Here is a 17079-nt window from a genome sequence, read left to right as displayed (position 1 = left end):
TCTAAAAAAATTCTGATCGTCCTCTCTTTGAAAAAACTGATCATCCTCTCTTTGATAAAATTCTGATCGTCCTCTTGTGGTTGGGCTCGGTGCGTGTTGAAGATTGCCTTATAAAATGGTGCCGCTTCAAGGAGAGTCCCATGGGGCGTGCCCTATAGCATGAATGGCGGCTTGGATCTTTCTCCCTATATGCGTGCTATGTGCTCTGTAGGCTGTGCGTGGTGGATCCTCAAAGTGGCAGCATTTCGAAGCAGACTAGACGGCTATTCCTTTGCCAAATCATGCGGCTTTTGTCCTCAAGGCATGCGCCCACTATGTGCGTGCCCCTTCAAAGGTGGACTATGTGAATTGTGGTGTCTTCGGAGCGTGGTGTGTGTGGCCCTTCCTCCCCGAGATGCAACTACCTATGGAGAATTCCTCAAAGGCACGTGCCGAATGCTTTGGAGGAAAGATGTCCCCCCTTCCTAATGGATGCAGCTGTGTGTTTTGTGCCCAATGGAGAGGAGATCTCCTTCGAAAACCGTTGAATCTCCACCAAGAGGTGTTTTGAACCTTTCTCTAAAACTCCTGCTTTCTCCTCCCACACGTCCTCTCCTCTTCAAACCACCTTGAATTTATCCTTGACCCGCTGAATATTTCCCTTCCATTGATAACCAAACAGATTCTACCCTAACTGCCTCTCATACAGTTGTAATTGAGCAACCGTGTAACCTCTCCAAACCCACCTTAACTAACCACCTTACTTAGCCTATAAATACTTGTGCCAATGTAATCTTGAGATAATGAGAAACAACTCTCCTTTTTCTCTTCTGTATATTTCCTTCTCAGCTGCATAAGCTCAGCTGTCATGGTATCAGAGCCTCCCTTGTCTTCCTGATTTTTTTTATTTTTTTTTACAGAGATGCCGTCATCCACTCAGTCTTCTGAACACCAGTTATCTTCTCCTTCAACCCACAACTCAGCCTCTTTGCTCTCCCTCAACCATGGGCCCCATCAAACTTGACCGTAACAATTACATTCTCTGGAAAACTCAGATGGAAAATGTAGTTTATGCTAATGGCTTTGAAGAGTATATCGAAGGCACTAAATCTTGCCCACCCAAGGAGTTACCTACAGGGGATCTCAATCCTGATTTTGTGCAATGGCGCCGTTTTGATCGCATGGTTCTTAGTTGGATGTATTCTACCTTAAACCCAGATATTATGGGTCAAATTGTTGGGTTTCAGACTTCCCATGAAGCTTGGATGGCTTTACACAAGATTTTTTCTGCTTCGTCCAAGGCTCGAATTATGCAGCTTCGCCTTGAATTTCAGACCACAAAGAAGGGTGGTGATTCTATGCTAGATTACATTCTCAAAATGAAGACCATTTCTGATAATCTTGCTGCTGTGGGGGAACCGGTTAAGGACAGAGATCACATTCTTCAACTTCTTGGAGGCCTAGGTCCTGACTACAATTCTATTGTAGCCTCCTTGACCGCTCGTGAAGATGACCTCTCTCTCCATTCCGTCCACAACATTCTTCTTACCCATGAGCAAAGATTACATCTCCAGCATTCGTCCCCTACAGATCTTCCTTTTGCCTCTGCCCATATGCCTTCTATTCCATCCAGACAACCATCCAGACCTCATCAACCCCGTCATTATCATCATCCGTCAAGACCTCAGCACCAAGTCTCATCTTCTTCTAACAGACCTCCAACAAGATTCCACCCTCAGCAACCAAGAAACCATCACCCAATACCCTCTGCTCATAACAAACCACATCATCTATCTACACATCCTCAATGCCAATTGTGTGGCAAGTTCGGTCATACGGTTATCAAATGCTATCACCGTTTTGACATCAACTATCAAGGCAACAATAGTGTTCCACCTGCACAGGCTTCTTTTTCTCATTCCATGCTTGCTGCCGCACCAAATCATCAAGATTCTTGGTTCTTTGACACTGGTGCAACTCACCACCTTAGTCATTCTGTTCAAACTCTCTCTTGTGTTCAGCCATATTCAGGTACTAATCAAGTCACAATTGGTGATGGCAATTCGTTACCCATTCTTCACACAGGTACCAAGTCCTTTTTCTTTCCTTCCAAGACCTTTTCCTTAAATCAAGTTCTTCATGTACCTCATCTTTCCACCAATCTCATCAGTGTCTCCAAATTCTGCATGGATAATGCTGTTTTCTTTGAGTTTCATTTCTCTTATTTCTTTGTCAAGGATCAGGTCACCAAGAAGATTCTTCTCAAGGGCTGGCTTAGGGACGGTCTGTATGAGTTCTCCTCCTCATCTCCTCCTCGTGCGTTTGTGACCACAAGCTCCTTTTCTGATGGTGCAATTTGGCATTCCTGTCTTGGACACCCAGCAGCTCCTATTCTTTCTAAGGCTTTAGCCTCTTGTAATCCTTCTGTTACGTTACAGATTAATAAAATTGATCCATGTATCATTTGTCCATTGGCTAAGTCTCATTCCTTACCTCATTCTTTGTCATCTTCTCATGCCTCTCACCCCTTAGCCCTCATTCACACTGACTAGTGGGGACCTACTCCTTCTATCTCTATAACAGGAGCCCGCTACTTTCTTATTTTCATTGATGACTATTCCAGGCATACTTGGATTTATTTCCTTTCCACCAAGGACCAGGCTCTCCACTCTTTTATTACCTTCCGCAAGATGGTAGAAAACCAGTTACATACCACCATTAAATGCATTCAGTCTGACAATGGTGGAGAATTCTTGGCCTTCAAACCTTACCTTGAAGGTCATGGTATTCTCCATCAGTTTTCATGTCCTCATACACCCCAGCAAAATGGAAGAGTAGAGAGGAAAATTCGCCATCTTGTTGAAACCGGTCTCGCTCTTATGGCTCAAAGTTTCTTACCCTCCAAATATTGGACATATGCTTTTCAAACAGCAGTGTATCTTATTAATCTTCTACCAGCCAAACTTCTCCATTTTTAGTCTCCCATTCAAGCCCTTTTTCATAAACTTCCCAACTATCATCATCTCCGAGTCTTCGGTTGCCTGTGTTTCCCATCCTTACGTCCTTATACACAACATAAACTCTGTTATCGCTCAACTGCTTGTATCTCATTTTGAAAGCGTGCATATTTAAGTTTAGGCAATCGTTCTTCAATAGTTTGATCAATATCGTCCATAATTATATCAAATAGAATATCAGATATGAAAGGAATATAAGGAATGCCAGCTTTGAGCGATAAGAGGTATCGACCCTTATTATCAACAACATGTAAATCGGTAAAAGACGAGATCAACTTGACTAAGTTATCATCTATCAGGAGAGGCTTTTGAGAGAGATACGGGTGAAGCGGATCCTTTAATGTACTATGCTAGGTGGCATAAAGAGTCTCTTTCTCAGTGCATTTTGTTCTTGCTGTTTGTTCTGTCTGTTGGTAGTGGTTTTAAAAAATTTCTTTGTAGGCCCGTGATCTACGACCACCCTGATCTACGATCAGCCTGCTTAAGATCTACGACCAACCTAACCTCCTCCTTACTTTCCGTGGATTAGCTAGCCGCCTTACTTAGTGAAAGTGTCTCCGACTCAACCAATACAATAGGTGGGTCTTCTTCAGTCCGCTTGGAAAGCTATATTATATCTCGAGTGAAACAACTTGATGAGCTAGCTTTAGTCGTGTACGATCATATAGTAGCCCACGCCTTCTGCTTTCAAACTTCGACGCTGTGAACTAACTCCTTGCCTTCCTAACCCTAGCGCTAGCTGCACCATCTGACAGCACCAACCGAACGAACCAACTGCTTTAGCAACAGTAGCGGATAGTTTGTTGTCAGCTAATAGGGAAGGGAGATTCAAAAAAGCTTTTAGTCTGAAAGCAGAAGGCTAGGAAGGAAAACATATATCAGCTTACACCTGATTTAATTAAGATAATTATATCTAAAGATGAACTTACAGCAAAGGAATATTTGACCCTGCATTCTAAGGACAGGATCACGATGGCTCTTAGATGCCATGAGCAAGCCCCATATGGAAATGTTCGCCTGAGTCTTCTTCAATTGCTTAATTACTTCATTATCTTCTTCCGTCACCTGGGATTCCTTTTGGGCCTCAGTCTCGGCCGTTGGGTTATCAGATTTCAGATGTGCAGGCTAAAAGACTTTTCCCCCACGGGTCATGTGTTGGGCCTCCTCATGTATGACAAAATCCATATCATCATTGGTGTCGTATTGATCCAGCTCGTCAGAGTCCATCCACAAAGATGCGGGGAGGGGTTTTAGGTCTGTAGGGTCCGAGCAACTAGGGCTTTCATCAAATCAAAGGGTTGAGGAATATGAGCGAGGGTAAAGGATTCATCACTTGCTGGGCTTTCAGGGAGTAATTGGAGGGGTTGTTCAGGGGTTGGGAGATTGTCGTAGAAAGAATCCCACTGGAGCATGTGAACTCGAGGTGGGGGCTCCATCTCGTAAGTCTCCCGGATTCCAGTCATGTCTCTACCATAAGTTTCCCCCCTTTCTCCGGTTGGCGTGAGTTGGAGGGACGGATCCCAACTCGACAATGTCGGCTCGATCATGTTTATATTGGTAGGAGGAGGGTGGTCGTAGATCGGGTAGAGGATTGGTAGTTACATTGGGACGGTTGATTTGCCCTTGGTGGCTCAATTTTCCCTGAATCAATAAGGTCTTGGATGTCTTAAACACCCTTAAACACCGGTCAGTATTTTGGCCATTTGTCTGATGGTACTTGCAGTAGGCATTGGCTTTGTACCTAGGAGGAAGAGGATCTGGTGGCGGAGATGTGGGAAGAGGCGTGAGTACACCATGCTTCTGAAGCTTTTTCAAGGCGCGGCTGAGAATTATGCCTAACGGAGTGAAAGTCCTGGGTGTCTTTGGCTTTCCGTCAGACATTCTTTCTTGGATATGCACCAGCTCATAAAGGTTACTTATGTCTTGATGTCTCCACTAGTCGTATCTACATTTCCAGAAATGTGATCTTCCATGAATCCTCTTTTCCATTTCAGTCTTCATCTCCTCCACCTTCACCCCCTCCACACCTCCCTTCTTCTACACCTGCCTTAATCAATTCACCCAGCTTGTCTGCTCCTTCATCACCAGCTGTGTCCTCCCCTATCATCACTTCCGATTCTATCCCTCCACTAATTCTGGTCCCCTTTGCCACTTCCTCTCCAACTGCCCCTTCACCACATCCTTTACCTCTCAACACTCACCCCATGGTGACCCGAGCAAAATCTGGCATTCATAAGAAACGAAGCTTTATTGTGCAGTACACAACAGAACTTCGCACTTACAGTCAGGCCTCTAAAAATGACTCTTGGGTTCAGGCCATGAATCGTGAATATCAAGCTCTTCTTCGCAACAACACTTGGAGTTTAGTTCCTCCACCTTCTTCTGCTCACATTGTTGGCTGCCGTTGGATCTACAAGCTCAAATATCGCCCTGATGGATCCATTGACAGACACAAAGCTCGTTTGGTTGCCCAGGGTTTCACCCAAACTCCAGGGATAGACTACTTTGACACATTCAGTCCAGTTGTGAAGCCTTGCACCATTCGACTTATTCTTGCTTTGGCAATCTCTTTTCAATGGTCGGTTCGTCAATTGGATGTGGAGAATGCTTTCCTTAATGGAGATCTTGAAGAAGAGGTTTTTATGACTTAGCCTCAGGGTTTTGTCAACCCCACCTATCCTACATATGTTTGCAAATTACACAAAGCGTTGTATGGCCTCAAACAAGCCCCTAGAGCTTGGTTTCAGAAGCTTCGGATTGCCTTGCTTGACTATGGTTTTCAATCTTCTCGTGCAGACACTTCTCTCTTCATCTTTCACACTGCATCTGATATTCTCATTCTACTTGTATACGTGGATGATATCTTGGTCACTGGTAGTAGTCCCACGTTGGTTTCTCACTTCATCTCCTACCTCAGCGCTAAGTTTGCACTTCGGGATCTTGGACCTTTGCCATGTTTTTTGGGTATTCAAGCTCACCAACTTGGCTCCGTCTTGCATCTTACTCAACATAAATATATTGATGATCTTCTCAAACGCACTCAGATGGAGACTTCAAAACCAGCTCCCACTCCAGGCCGTCTCGGTCGTACCCTTTCTCAATCTGATGGTGTTTCTCTATCGGATCCATCAGAATATCGTCGTACCGTGGGAGCCTTACAATATGTCACCCTCACCAGGCCCGACATTGCTTTCGCCGTGAACAAAGATTGCCAATTCATGGCCAAGCCTTCTGATGTTCATTGGATGGCTGTTAAAAGAATTCTACGGTATTTAAAGGGCACCATCCATCTTGGTCTTCACTTCCAACCTGCTGCTTCCATGGAGCTTCAAGGATACAGTGATGCTGACTGGGCATCTTGTCCAGATGATCGTCGAAGCACCAGCGGCTACTGTGTATTCCTAGGCTCGAATCTCATCTTCTGGTCCTCCTCTAAACAACGTCTTGTCTCCAAAAGCAGCGCTGAATCCGAATACAGAGGGTTGGTCTCCCTCACGGCTGAGTTGGTGTGGATTCATTCCTATTTCAAGAGCTCTGCTTGCCTACTTCTCCACCTATATTATGGTGTGACAACCAAAGTGCAGCTCATCTTGCTGCTAATCCGGTCTTTCACTCCCGTTCCAAACATATCGAATTAGATTTACATTTCATCAGAGAAAATGTGTTACGGCAAGAACTTCAAATCTGCTATGTTCCCTCCGGTGATCAGCTTGCCGATATTTTCACAAAGCACCTTCCTATTACACAATTTTGTAACCTCCGTAGCAAGCTCACAGTCACCTACCCGCCTCTGAGCTTGAAGGGGGATGATAACCAAACAGATTCTACCCTAACTGTCTCTCATACAGTTGTAACTGAGCAACCGTGTAACCTCTCCAAACCCACCTTAACTAACCACCTTACTTAGCCTATAAATACTTGTGCCAATGTAATCTTGAGATAATGAGAAACAACTCTCCTTTTTCTCTTCTGTATATTTCCTTCTCAGCTACATAAGCTCAGCTGTCATCCATAACCACACATGAAAAGTTCTTTTTCTTTTTCTGACTGAATATCCTCTATTTCCAAAAGACTCACACGCCTGAATATCCTTGCCAGTACACGTTTTCAATCTTCCTTTTCTCTCTCGAATTGAACATCCTTCCTTTCCCCAAAGACTCAAGCTCTCTATATCCTTCTCAAAACACATTTTCAACCTTCATTTTTCTCTCCAGTGATGATTCCTTTGGTGAGTTACCCTACAAAAGCATAAAGAAAATTAGACTTAATGAATGAATACAAAGGTGTTTTAGAAAATTAAAAAATAAATAAACAAATTAAATGAATAAAATAAATAAGTAAATAATAATAATAATAATAATGCATCATTCAAGCTATGCAATCATGTAAGCAATTCAAGTCATGCAAAGAATGCCTAAAAGGTGACCTAAGTGTGCTTAAGGTAGGCCTAGGTGAACCTAAGTGGGTTTAGATTTGCCTAAAGGGTAAGGTGTCTTTAGGTGGGCCTGGGTGAATCTAAGTGGGCCTAAATGAACCTAAGTGAGCCTAGATGGACCTAAGTGGGCCAAGTGTGCTTAGGTGGGCAGGGTGGTGCCTAAATGGGCTTGAGGGTATCAAAATGGGCCTAGGGTGGTTCCTAATGGGTTGGGTGTGCCTAAATTGGTCTGGGTGTGCTCTAAATGGGCCTAGGGCTAGGGTGATGCCTAAATGGGCTTAGGTGGGTCTAGGGGTGTCTAAAGAAAAGTGTACCTAGATATGCCTAAGTGACCTAGGGTGATAAAAAAAAAATGTACATAAGTAACCTAGGGTGATTATAAAGGTGTCTAAGTGACCTAGGGTGATCGGAAAAGTGTCTAAGTGACCTAGGGTGATTGAAAATGTGCCTAAGTGACCTAGGGTGATTGGAAAAATATCATAGTGACTTAGAGTGATTAGAAAGGTGCCTAAGTGACCTAGGGTGATCTAAGTGAGCTAAGGTGATAAATAAAAAGCGTCTTAAGTGACCTAAGGTGATCATAAAAGTGCCTAAGTGACCTAAAGGGTGATAAGAAAAGTGCCTATATGAGACCTAGGGTGATAAAAAAGGTGCCTAAGTAACCTAGAGTGATCGAAAAAGTGCCAAGTGTCCTAAAAATGTACCTAAATGAGCCATCCTAAAAAGAAAAAAAAAATGGAAAAATCCTAGATCTACCTTAAGGCTACCAAGGGTCACAATGAGAGGTTAGATAAGTCCCTTGACCGAAGTCTCCAAGGTGGCTTAAAAGGTAAGCTGTGTGAGTAGTAATGGGTCACTAGGGAACTACTATAGTGTACTGAAAGAACATATAAGACATGTACTAAGGGGACAAAATGGAAGGTTTATAGTAAGTTAGTTTTTTTATAAGATGAGGTCGGATTGGAAGTTTTAAAATTAATGAGTTAAAATGTCTTGATTAATTTTTAAAAAATTGAGATATTAATTTTTAAAAAATTGAGATATTAATTTTTTAAGAAAATTATATTTCAGACCTCTAGGTTCTTGGGCTTATATATATCCTACCTAAGTGTGTTTTAAGGATGGATGCTCCCCTTGAGAAAAACCCTAATTTGCCTTACCATTCCCAAAAGTTCTCGACAATTCATTTAATGAATTTTGGGTTATTAGAATCCCCTCAAAGACTAAGGTGAATTTATTGGAGCACTTAAGGTGTTGCGTTGTGAACATGGATCATGATATGGATGTTGAAGAGTAAGTCTTAGGTTGCGTTTTCTGGGTAAAACTGTGTATCCCGATCTTGTATAGTGAATTTTAGATTTAAGGTCTCAAATCATATGATTTTTTATCTTCATAGTTAGTGTGGGGGTTTTCCAAGTAAAAAACCTCTTGTCTCATTTGCATCGGTTGACTTCTAATCATTCCTAATTTCTTAGAGGGACTAACTGAGTTAAAAAGGATTAAATTATTCTCAAAGGTCTAATTGAATTAAAAATAACAACTCTTATATTAACATCTTTGAAATACATCTACCTTTGGGTGTTACCCTATTGGACAATCGATTTTTCAATTTATTTATCAATTACAAAACATGTCATTACTCCCATCTGAGAAAGAACTGGCAGGAGACTACATATATGTATATCATTATGTGAACAGCATGGTCCTGATCTGATAAATGATTCATCATTAATTAGGCAGTTGGTACATCACTTGTGCAATATTAATGAATCAACAAACAATTGAAAAGCAGGCGAGAATAATAATAGAAAGAGATTAATCCTACCCTGTCAACCATTTAGGGTGCTAGAAAATATTAATTAATTTACATATTTCTCTGCTCGTAGTTTAATTTGTAATTAATCCATGGCACAGAAAGTGGGCCTCAGTTATAGCAGCTACCCTAGAAACCTGCATGCTAAAAAGCTTGCTGTCATATTGTTGAAAATATGTAAGAGGAAAATTTATGGAGAATTCACGAGTGACAGTTTATGTTGGCAAGAGTTATCAATGCTTGTGATATGGAAAAGCAAGAGAATTGATTTGTTTAGGTTATGTTTGTTTGGGAAAGAAAAAAAAAAAATGCTTGGTTTTAAAATTATAAAAGAAAATCAAATATAATTTAAAATTAGTTTAAAAAATTTATATTTTAAAATTATTTAATTTTTATATGAAATAAATAAAATAAATGACATGGATTTAAAGTATCATATAAAAATAATTTATTAATTTTAAACCTATTTGTATTTTCCTTCATTTTTATTTTTTTATTTTTTATTTCTACTTTCTATTTTCTTTTCCCTAAATTTTCTAGAAATCAAACATAACCTTTGAAAAAGTTATATATACATATATATATATATCCTTTAAAATATTACATAAAAAGTAATTTAACTTTTGAAATATTACATACTTTTAAAAATTATCCCTCTATGGTATACATAAGCCTTCAATGCAAAAAAGTTCCATTATTTTTTTCTCTTTTTACTGAAACATTAAAAAATTTCTCAAAATATGAATTTTTTAAATGATATCATTTGGTGAACAATAAATATTAACATTTGAAAAAATTAAAAAAATAATTATAATATTTTAAAATTTCATAAAAAAAAACGTAATTGAAAATAAATATTAACTTATAGAAAGAAATACAAAGCAATTGGGATAAAGATAAACGAGTTTTTTTTTTTTATATCTTTCCTACCCCGCCCCTAATAAGAAAGGTTTGAAATAAAGATAAATGAGTTTGAAATAGGTTTGAAAGTTTTTAAAAACCTAATATGGATTGAGGACGGATTCGAGTATGACTTTGTCATGTCTCGCCTTGCCTTGATTATATATAATTTTAAATAAAAATTATTTTAGTTGATTTTTTGTTTTTGTTTTTTAACATAAATAAAATGACTTTTCATAAAAATAAATTACAAATATTTCTAATATTTTTAAATTTATAAGTCATATTTACTTTTAATAAAATTTAAATTTCAAAACAAAAAATTGAAAAAATTAAAAGAAATTGAAAAAAAATGGACAAGTAGGATGAGCATAAGAATTTCGTATAATTGTCCTACTCGCCCGTCCCATTTAAATTTTTTTAGGTGGGGATGAGAGTAAGTATAAATAAATGGAACAGAGTTAGGATAGGATGACTTATCCCAAACCCGCCTTATTGTCATCCCTAATAATAAGGAAAAAAACCAATCATAATGGAATATATCTCTTCCCCATAAACATTAACTATATAACATATATCTTCTCCCTAAATAGGAAAATATATCAATATGTCTCCTTTTGGAAAAAAATAATAATTTTATATCTCACATATGTGATCCCCTAAATTAATAATTGTATATTTGTTGCCCCTTTTTGTCACAAACACTATAAAGGGAAAAAAACAATATCTATCTAGCATATTATATATCAGTAATCTATAATGAGATGGAGTGGGAGAGGCCACTTTCCATTACTCCTAAAAGATATCATGAGCCATGGAAGTGACAAAAATGGTAGAAACCTAAAAGAGGGACTTATTTTTTATGAAAATCAATCCCCCAAAATTCATCTAAATTAAATTTGAATCAATAAAGAAAATGAGTACCCTCCTCAATTAAAGTCTTACAAATAAATGGAGTAAACATGAAATTGAATGTTCTTAATTGAAAATAGAATATAGGGTGTTTAGATAATCACACAACAAGAAAACATCTATAATCCAAGCTAAAAATAAATAAGTTAATCATGCATCAATTATAGTATATCAATATACTATCCAATTACTTATCTCATACAATTCTAAAAATTAATGTATTCAATCTTATGAAATACCATAATTAGATATATTCACTTTGATTTCTTCTCAGTCAAATTTCTATTTAACATGGCTTTACACTTTTCACATAAATATATGTACACATCATGTGATATTTGGACCCTTAATATTTTTGTTTTGATAATTTTTTTTCATGTGGTGGCTAAAATTAAGAGGCATATAGTAAAATTCCTTATTTAGGCATTTAATACTTTTTTATGTTTTGATAAATAAGTTATGTAAGTGATGACTTTCACCCTTAATTAGTTTATGTAACTATATTATTGGGTGAAGGTAGTGTTTTTCACTTCACTAATTTATTTTTATTTTTTAGTTTTTGGCATAATGAAAGGAATCAAACAAGTGTCCCAAATGGATACTCCCAAAATGATTTATGATAATTTAGAATTCCTAATCAACAAGACCTCAAAATTAAGAAGATTTCTTAGATTTTCATCAATTCAATTTCTAATATATAGAATAAAATATTTAATTATCATTTACTAAGTAAATATTCCCTACATATAGATTAAAAAGACTCTAAGCATAAATGAGTGAAATTCCTTTTTGAATTGAATGCTTAGAAAATCTTTTTGATCTTCATTATTTAAGAAAATACTACTACTACTGCTACTTTTGTTTTCTTTCTTTCTTTCTTTTCCATCTTTCTATTTAAAGAAGTAGCAAGAACACATTAAAGTTTTCTTTATGTTTTCAAGTTTGAATTGGTAGAAATAAATCCTCTTTGTTAGTTCATCCTAGATAAGGCACAAAGTATTCTTACCAAGATACTAGTAATTCTTGGAAAGATCTTGATCACTAGTTAACTTAGTTTGATCCTATTATTAACAAATCTAATGGTCAAATATACAAGATGAATATAAACTTTTGATTGAATACAACTTAAAACAAAAATTAACCATCATATTTAATTCATTTAAGATATTTTCTTTCAAAAGTAAAAAATCTAAGTTTTGTAGCAATCTTGGTCTTAAGATTTAATTTGATCTTAAATCCTAGATTTTACAAAGCTCTCTCTCGCACACTCTAAGGATTCAACATTGAATTGTGAAACTCTCTAGAACATTTTCTTTTCTTCTATTTATTTCATTCAATATTTTAGGAAATATTTATCCATATTTTATTCTTGTTTATTTTAAATTACGGTTTTATTAGCTTTAACAAATAATTAATTCTTGTAATCTAAAAACAATTGAACATATTAGTGTTGATCATAAAGTACAATAACTTGGAATACCGTAAAGTTATGGTAATTGTATCTCCGATTTTTCTTAACCAAGATTATATATATATATATATATATATATATATATATACTTTGTTAAGGTAAAAGATATATAAAACTAAGGGAGAGAGATTGATTTCTTATTTTTAGATTCTTTAATAAAACTCTAGTTTTCTTTTTTTTTTTTTGTGTCCCCATATTTCTATTTAAAGAAGTAGCAAAAACACATTAAAGTTATGGTTTTCTTTATGTTTTCAAGTTTGAATTAGTAGAAATAAATTCTCTTTATTAGTTCACCCTAGATAAGGCATAAAGGATTCTTGCCAAGATACTAGTGATTTTTGGAAAGACCTTGATCACTAGTTAACTTAGTTTGATCCTATTATTTACAAATCTACAAGATGAATATAGACTTTTGATTGGATACAACTTTTTTAAAAAATAAATTAACCATCATTGTTAGGACATTGAGTTTTGTTTATATGTTGACAATTTTGTTCCAATTAATGTTTTGTCATAGAAATCTTTTTAGATAGTGACTTACTCTCCATTGAAGATCAAAGATTGTTGTTTTTCCAACTATGAAGTCACAGGTATGTCTAAAAAGGTTTGACTTGTGGCATATAATACTTATTTGAGGTATAAAAAGATTTGGTATCATTTTTGGACTTAAAATATTTTTAAAATGATGTTTCAAGAAGTAGGGTTGCTCAAGCGATTAATCTCACTTAAGCGGTCAATCCACTCGAGCGATTGATCCCGCTCAAGCGGTCAACTCACTCAAACAATTAATTTCGCTCAAGCGGTCATGATAGTCCTACCGAGTTTAGAAACGTATTTTGGATGAATTTCACTTAAACTTTAATTTGGAAACTTAAGATATTAGGACTCTTTTGGCTTATGCCTATATATACCTCTCTAATAACCCCTTGAGGGTTAGAGATCTCACTTTAGTTGAGAGGGTTTCATTGACGAGATCGTTTTAGATTTCCTAGCGAGAAAAACCTAAAGTATCGCATCTTTCCTAATCTCTCATTCAAGGATTTGAATCTTTGAATCATGGGTTGAAGACCTTAATCCCTTTAAAGAGACCGAAGAATCTACTAAGGAGCAACAAGAAGTTGTTGCATTGCGGATATAAATCTAGTTGTAGGTGTTGGAGAGTAAGTCTTTAGGGTAAAGCGGGCATGTAAATCTATATAACTTGATTTCGAATAGTTAATTTAGATTGATAGGTATTAGACCTCGTGGTTTTTTTTTTCTCCACAGTTTGTGAGGGTTTTCTATGTAAAAATATTATGCCTCATTACATATCTTTTTATTACTACTTATATTCTAGTTGATGATAAACTTTTTGCTTAATTAGTTAGTTGGTTATTGAAATTGTTAGGTTAATTATCTTGGAGGTTATGGTTGTTATACCTATAACCAATTATTGTTTTCCCAAACATCTCTCAGGGTATATTTTAGATATTAACAGTTATATTATCCATAACCAATTGAAGGGTATCCTTAAAAGTAAAAAATTATATTTTTATATACCTAAAAATTCCAAGTATAACCATTTATTTATTTGGGACATCTCTGATATCTCTTGAGATAAAAGAATTTGATATAACATAGATATTTTTATTTAAAATTTTAAAATCTCCCATTCACCCCCTTTGGATGTTCCCTAGTGGACTCTAGGTTGTTTTTCAAGTAGTATTAAAACATTACCCATTTTTCAATCATATTTACTTCATTTAAGATATTTGCTTTCAAAACTAAAAATCTAAGTTTTGTAGCAATCTTGATTGTAAGATTTAATTTGATCTTAGATTGTCTTTGATCTTAAATCCTAGATTTTAAAAAGCGCTCTCTCTCTCACTCTAAGGATTCAACATTGAATTGTGAAATTCTCTAAGACATTTTCTTTTGTTCTATTTATTTTATTTAGTTTTTTAGAAAATATTCATCCATACTCTATTCTTGTTTATTTTAAATTAGGGTTTTATTAGCTTTAGCAAATAATTAATTCTTCTAATCTAAAAACAATTGAACAAATTAGTATTAATCATAGAGTACAACAACTTGGAATACTACAAAGTTGTGATAATTGTATAACCAAGATTATCATGTATTTAGGCTTTAATATCTTAAAGACAACAAAGATTCATGGTCACAATCCTTGAGTGAGAGTGCTCAAAGGAAGAAGAGTAAGTACCATAGGGTGAAAAATCCAAAACAATCTTTGAGAAGATCCATGCATGGATGTAATAGAGGTAGAGACATATATACCTAGGTGAGAATCTCTAAAATACAAGTTTCCATGGCTGCAAACAACTTATGAACTTTAAGAAGGTATTTGAAAAACCTATGAAAGGTATATGGTAATTGGAAATTGTTGATCGTGAAAATATTTGCATATATTGGTGATTTTACATGTCGCTAAATGAACTTCCATTTGATGTACTCAAAAACATGGAAGTGTTGTTTTGTTTATTTAGTTTTATAAACAAACACTTCTTTACTGAACTATATTTCATCCTATTAAAATAATGATTTTCTGATAAACAAAAAGGTGCGTAAGAGGGGAGAACCATTTGAAATGTTCTATGAAGCTTGAAGAGAAGTACTTGATTATATGTAGTGTGAATCCTCCTTGTGTTTAAGTGTTTTCTATTGTCTTGGTATTGTATAACGAAAATAAAAGGGTTATAACTTTGAATGTGTTATATAGTTGTTGCATGCAAGAACCTGGGATGAAGGATCATGTTTTTGAGATGTATAAATTGGATTTTAATCATATGAACTTAAGTTTTTAGTTTTAACTATGTTTTTCAAAATTGAAATTCTTTAATGGAAGTTCAAGAATATTTTTCAGAGGTTTCAAGCATGGAAAATGAAAGAAAATATAAAAATTTGGAAAATTTGACATTTTGCTTCTAAGTGTCAAAATATACGTGCCAACTACTTTGAAGTCTGCTAGAGTAAGTCCGCCAAGTGCTCTTAAGTGCACCAGAATAAATATGCCTACTACTCCCCAAATGTGCCAGAATAAGTGCACTAACTACTCCTAAGGTACCAGGAAAGTTGTGTTGGTATAGGTACATAAAGCCTATTTTGTAGGGTGTGCTAGCCTTGATGTGCACTATCCCTTAAGGTGCACGGTATAAGTATGTCATATCTTTCCTTGAAAGGTGCACCAACTTCCTTGAACCTTAAGTGTGTCATTAACTCTCTTTTAAGTACATCAACTTAGTTAGGCACACATTTCTACTTGAGCACACCTGTTTTTCCTAGCACGTACAATCATCATTATATCTGCACTCTAAGCATTTATTTTAAGTTTAAAATGTGAAGTAGAGTAAAGTAGTACTTTAATTTACGAAACCAACATTGGCTTGAAGCAATTACGTTAATTTTCCTCTCCACATAACTAATTTTTTTTTTTTAAAAAAAAAAAAAACTCTTGGACATCAAATCAAGCAAAACTTAGTATAATGGATTCACTAATTAGCATGTTAATATTTACAAATGATTTAGAACTAAAAAAAATCATCCAAATAATATCAGAATTTTTGGGATCAAGATTAGTTCAAAATAACTATATCAATTTCTCTTTTGCATACTATTATATTTTTTGAAATTTTCTTACTATCTAAACAAACTTCAAATCATGTGAAAATTAATAGGTGAAACTCAAAACTAAGTCAATTAATAAAATAATATGTTAGACCAAAATGGTTTAGAATATGTTTTTAGTCATTTAGGAATAAATGTGTGCGTGTAATAAATAAACCTTATATATTTATATATTTTTAAAAATTGAATTTTCCTCACTTTTATAATTCATTACAAATAATATATTATTAATTATTATTATTTTAAAAATATTATTACTTATTTTTAACAAATATGTAGCTTTATTAAAATATTAAAATATGATTATTTGTTTTAATATATATATATATATATAATTTGTGTTATGATTACCAATACGACAATTTATGGAATTTATTGTTATATTATTCATTTTAAAAATTATTATTTAATCCATTCCCTTTGTATTATTACTTATAATTTTATATTTATTTTAAATGAAGTTAAAATTTGTGTGAAATTATTATAATTCATTGTTAAAGTTTTTAAAATGCCAATATTTATTTTTGAACAAATGATGATGATATAGTTCATAAAGTAAGTGAGAATGGTACTTCCGATTTGAATATCAAAACAAGCTACCATTTGAGGAGATGTGGAAAAGGTCATTAATATTATACGGAAATTTGAAAAATTAAGGAATTCTTTTTGAGGAGAATTGTGTTTTCAACCCGGTTAGGTTGGGTAATTGTGGTAAGCTCCTCTTATTACTCATAATTAAACTCAAAACTCAATGAAATAGCATAAATTGAGAGGAAATATATTATCTTTAAAAATTCCTTAAAATACCATTGACTATTAAATGAAAAAACTAACCAATCACCTCACCTTTCTCATTCTCTCTTCGACTCTTTTACCCTTCTGTCACCTATTTAATAGTGGAACCAAGTTGAATCATTTTTCTTCATCA

At 35.1% G+C, this 17079-nt stretch overlaps 1 protein-coding gene across 1 annotated transcript; it reads left to right on the top strand.

Annotated features, from left to right (window-relative positions):
* Nucleotides 1–983: 983 nt before the first annotated feature.
* Nucleotides 984–2531, top strand: LOC109124036 (retrovirus-related Pol polyprotein from transposon RE1). The gene has a single exon (XM_019225539.1). The coding sequence runs from the start codon at nt 984–986 to the stop codon at nt 2529–2531; it is 1548 nt and encodes a 515-aa protein (XP_019081084.1).
* Nucleotides 2532–17079: the final 14548 nt, after the last annotated feature.

The sequence above is a fragment of the Vitis vinifera genome, chromosome 15 (genome assembly GCF_030704535.1).
Source record: "Vitis vinifera cultivar Pinot Noir 40024 chromosome 15, ASM3070453v1".
NCBI classification, from domain to species: domain Eukaryota; kingdom Viridiplantae; phylum Streptophyta; class Magnoliopsida; order Vitales; family Vitaceae; genus Vitis; species Vitis vinifera.
Note: the sequence above shows the minus strand (reverse complement) of the source record. Positions and strands in the feature narration are given on the sequence as shown.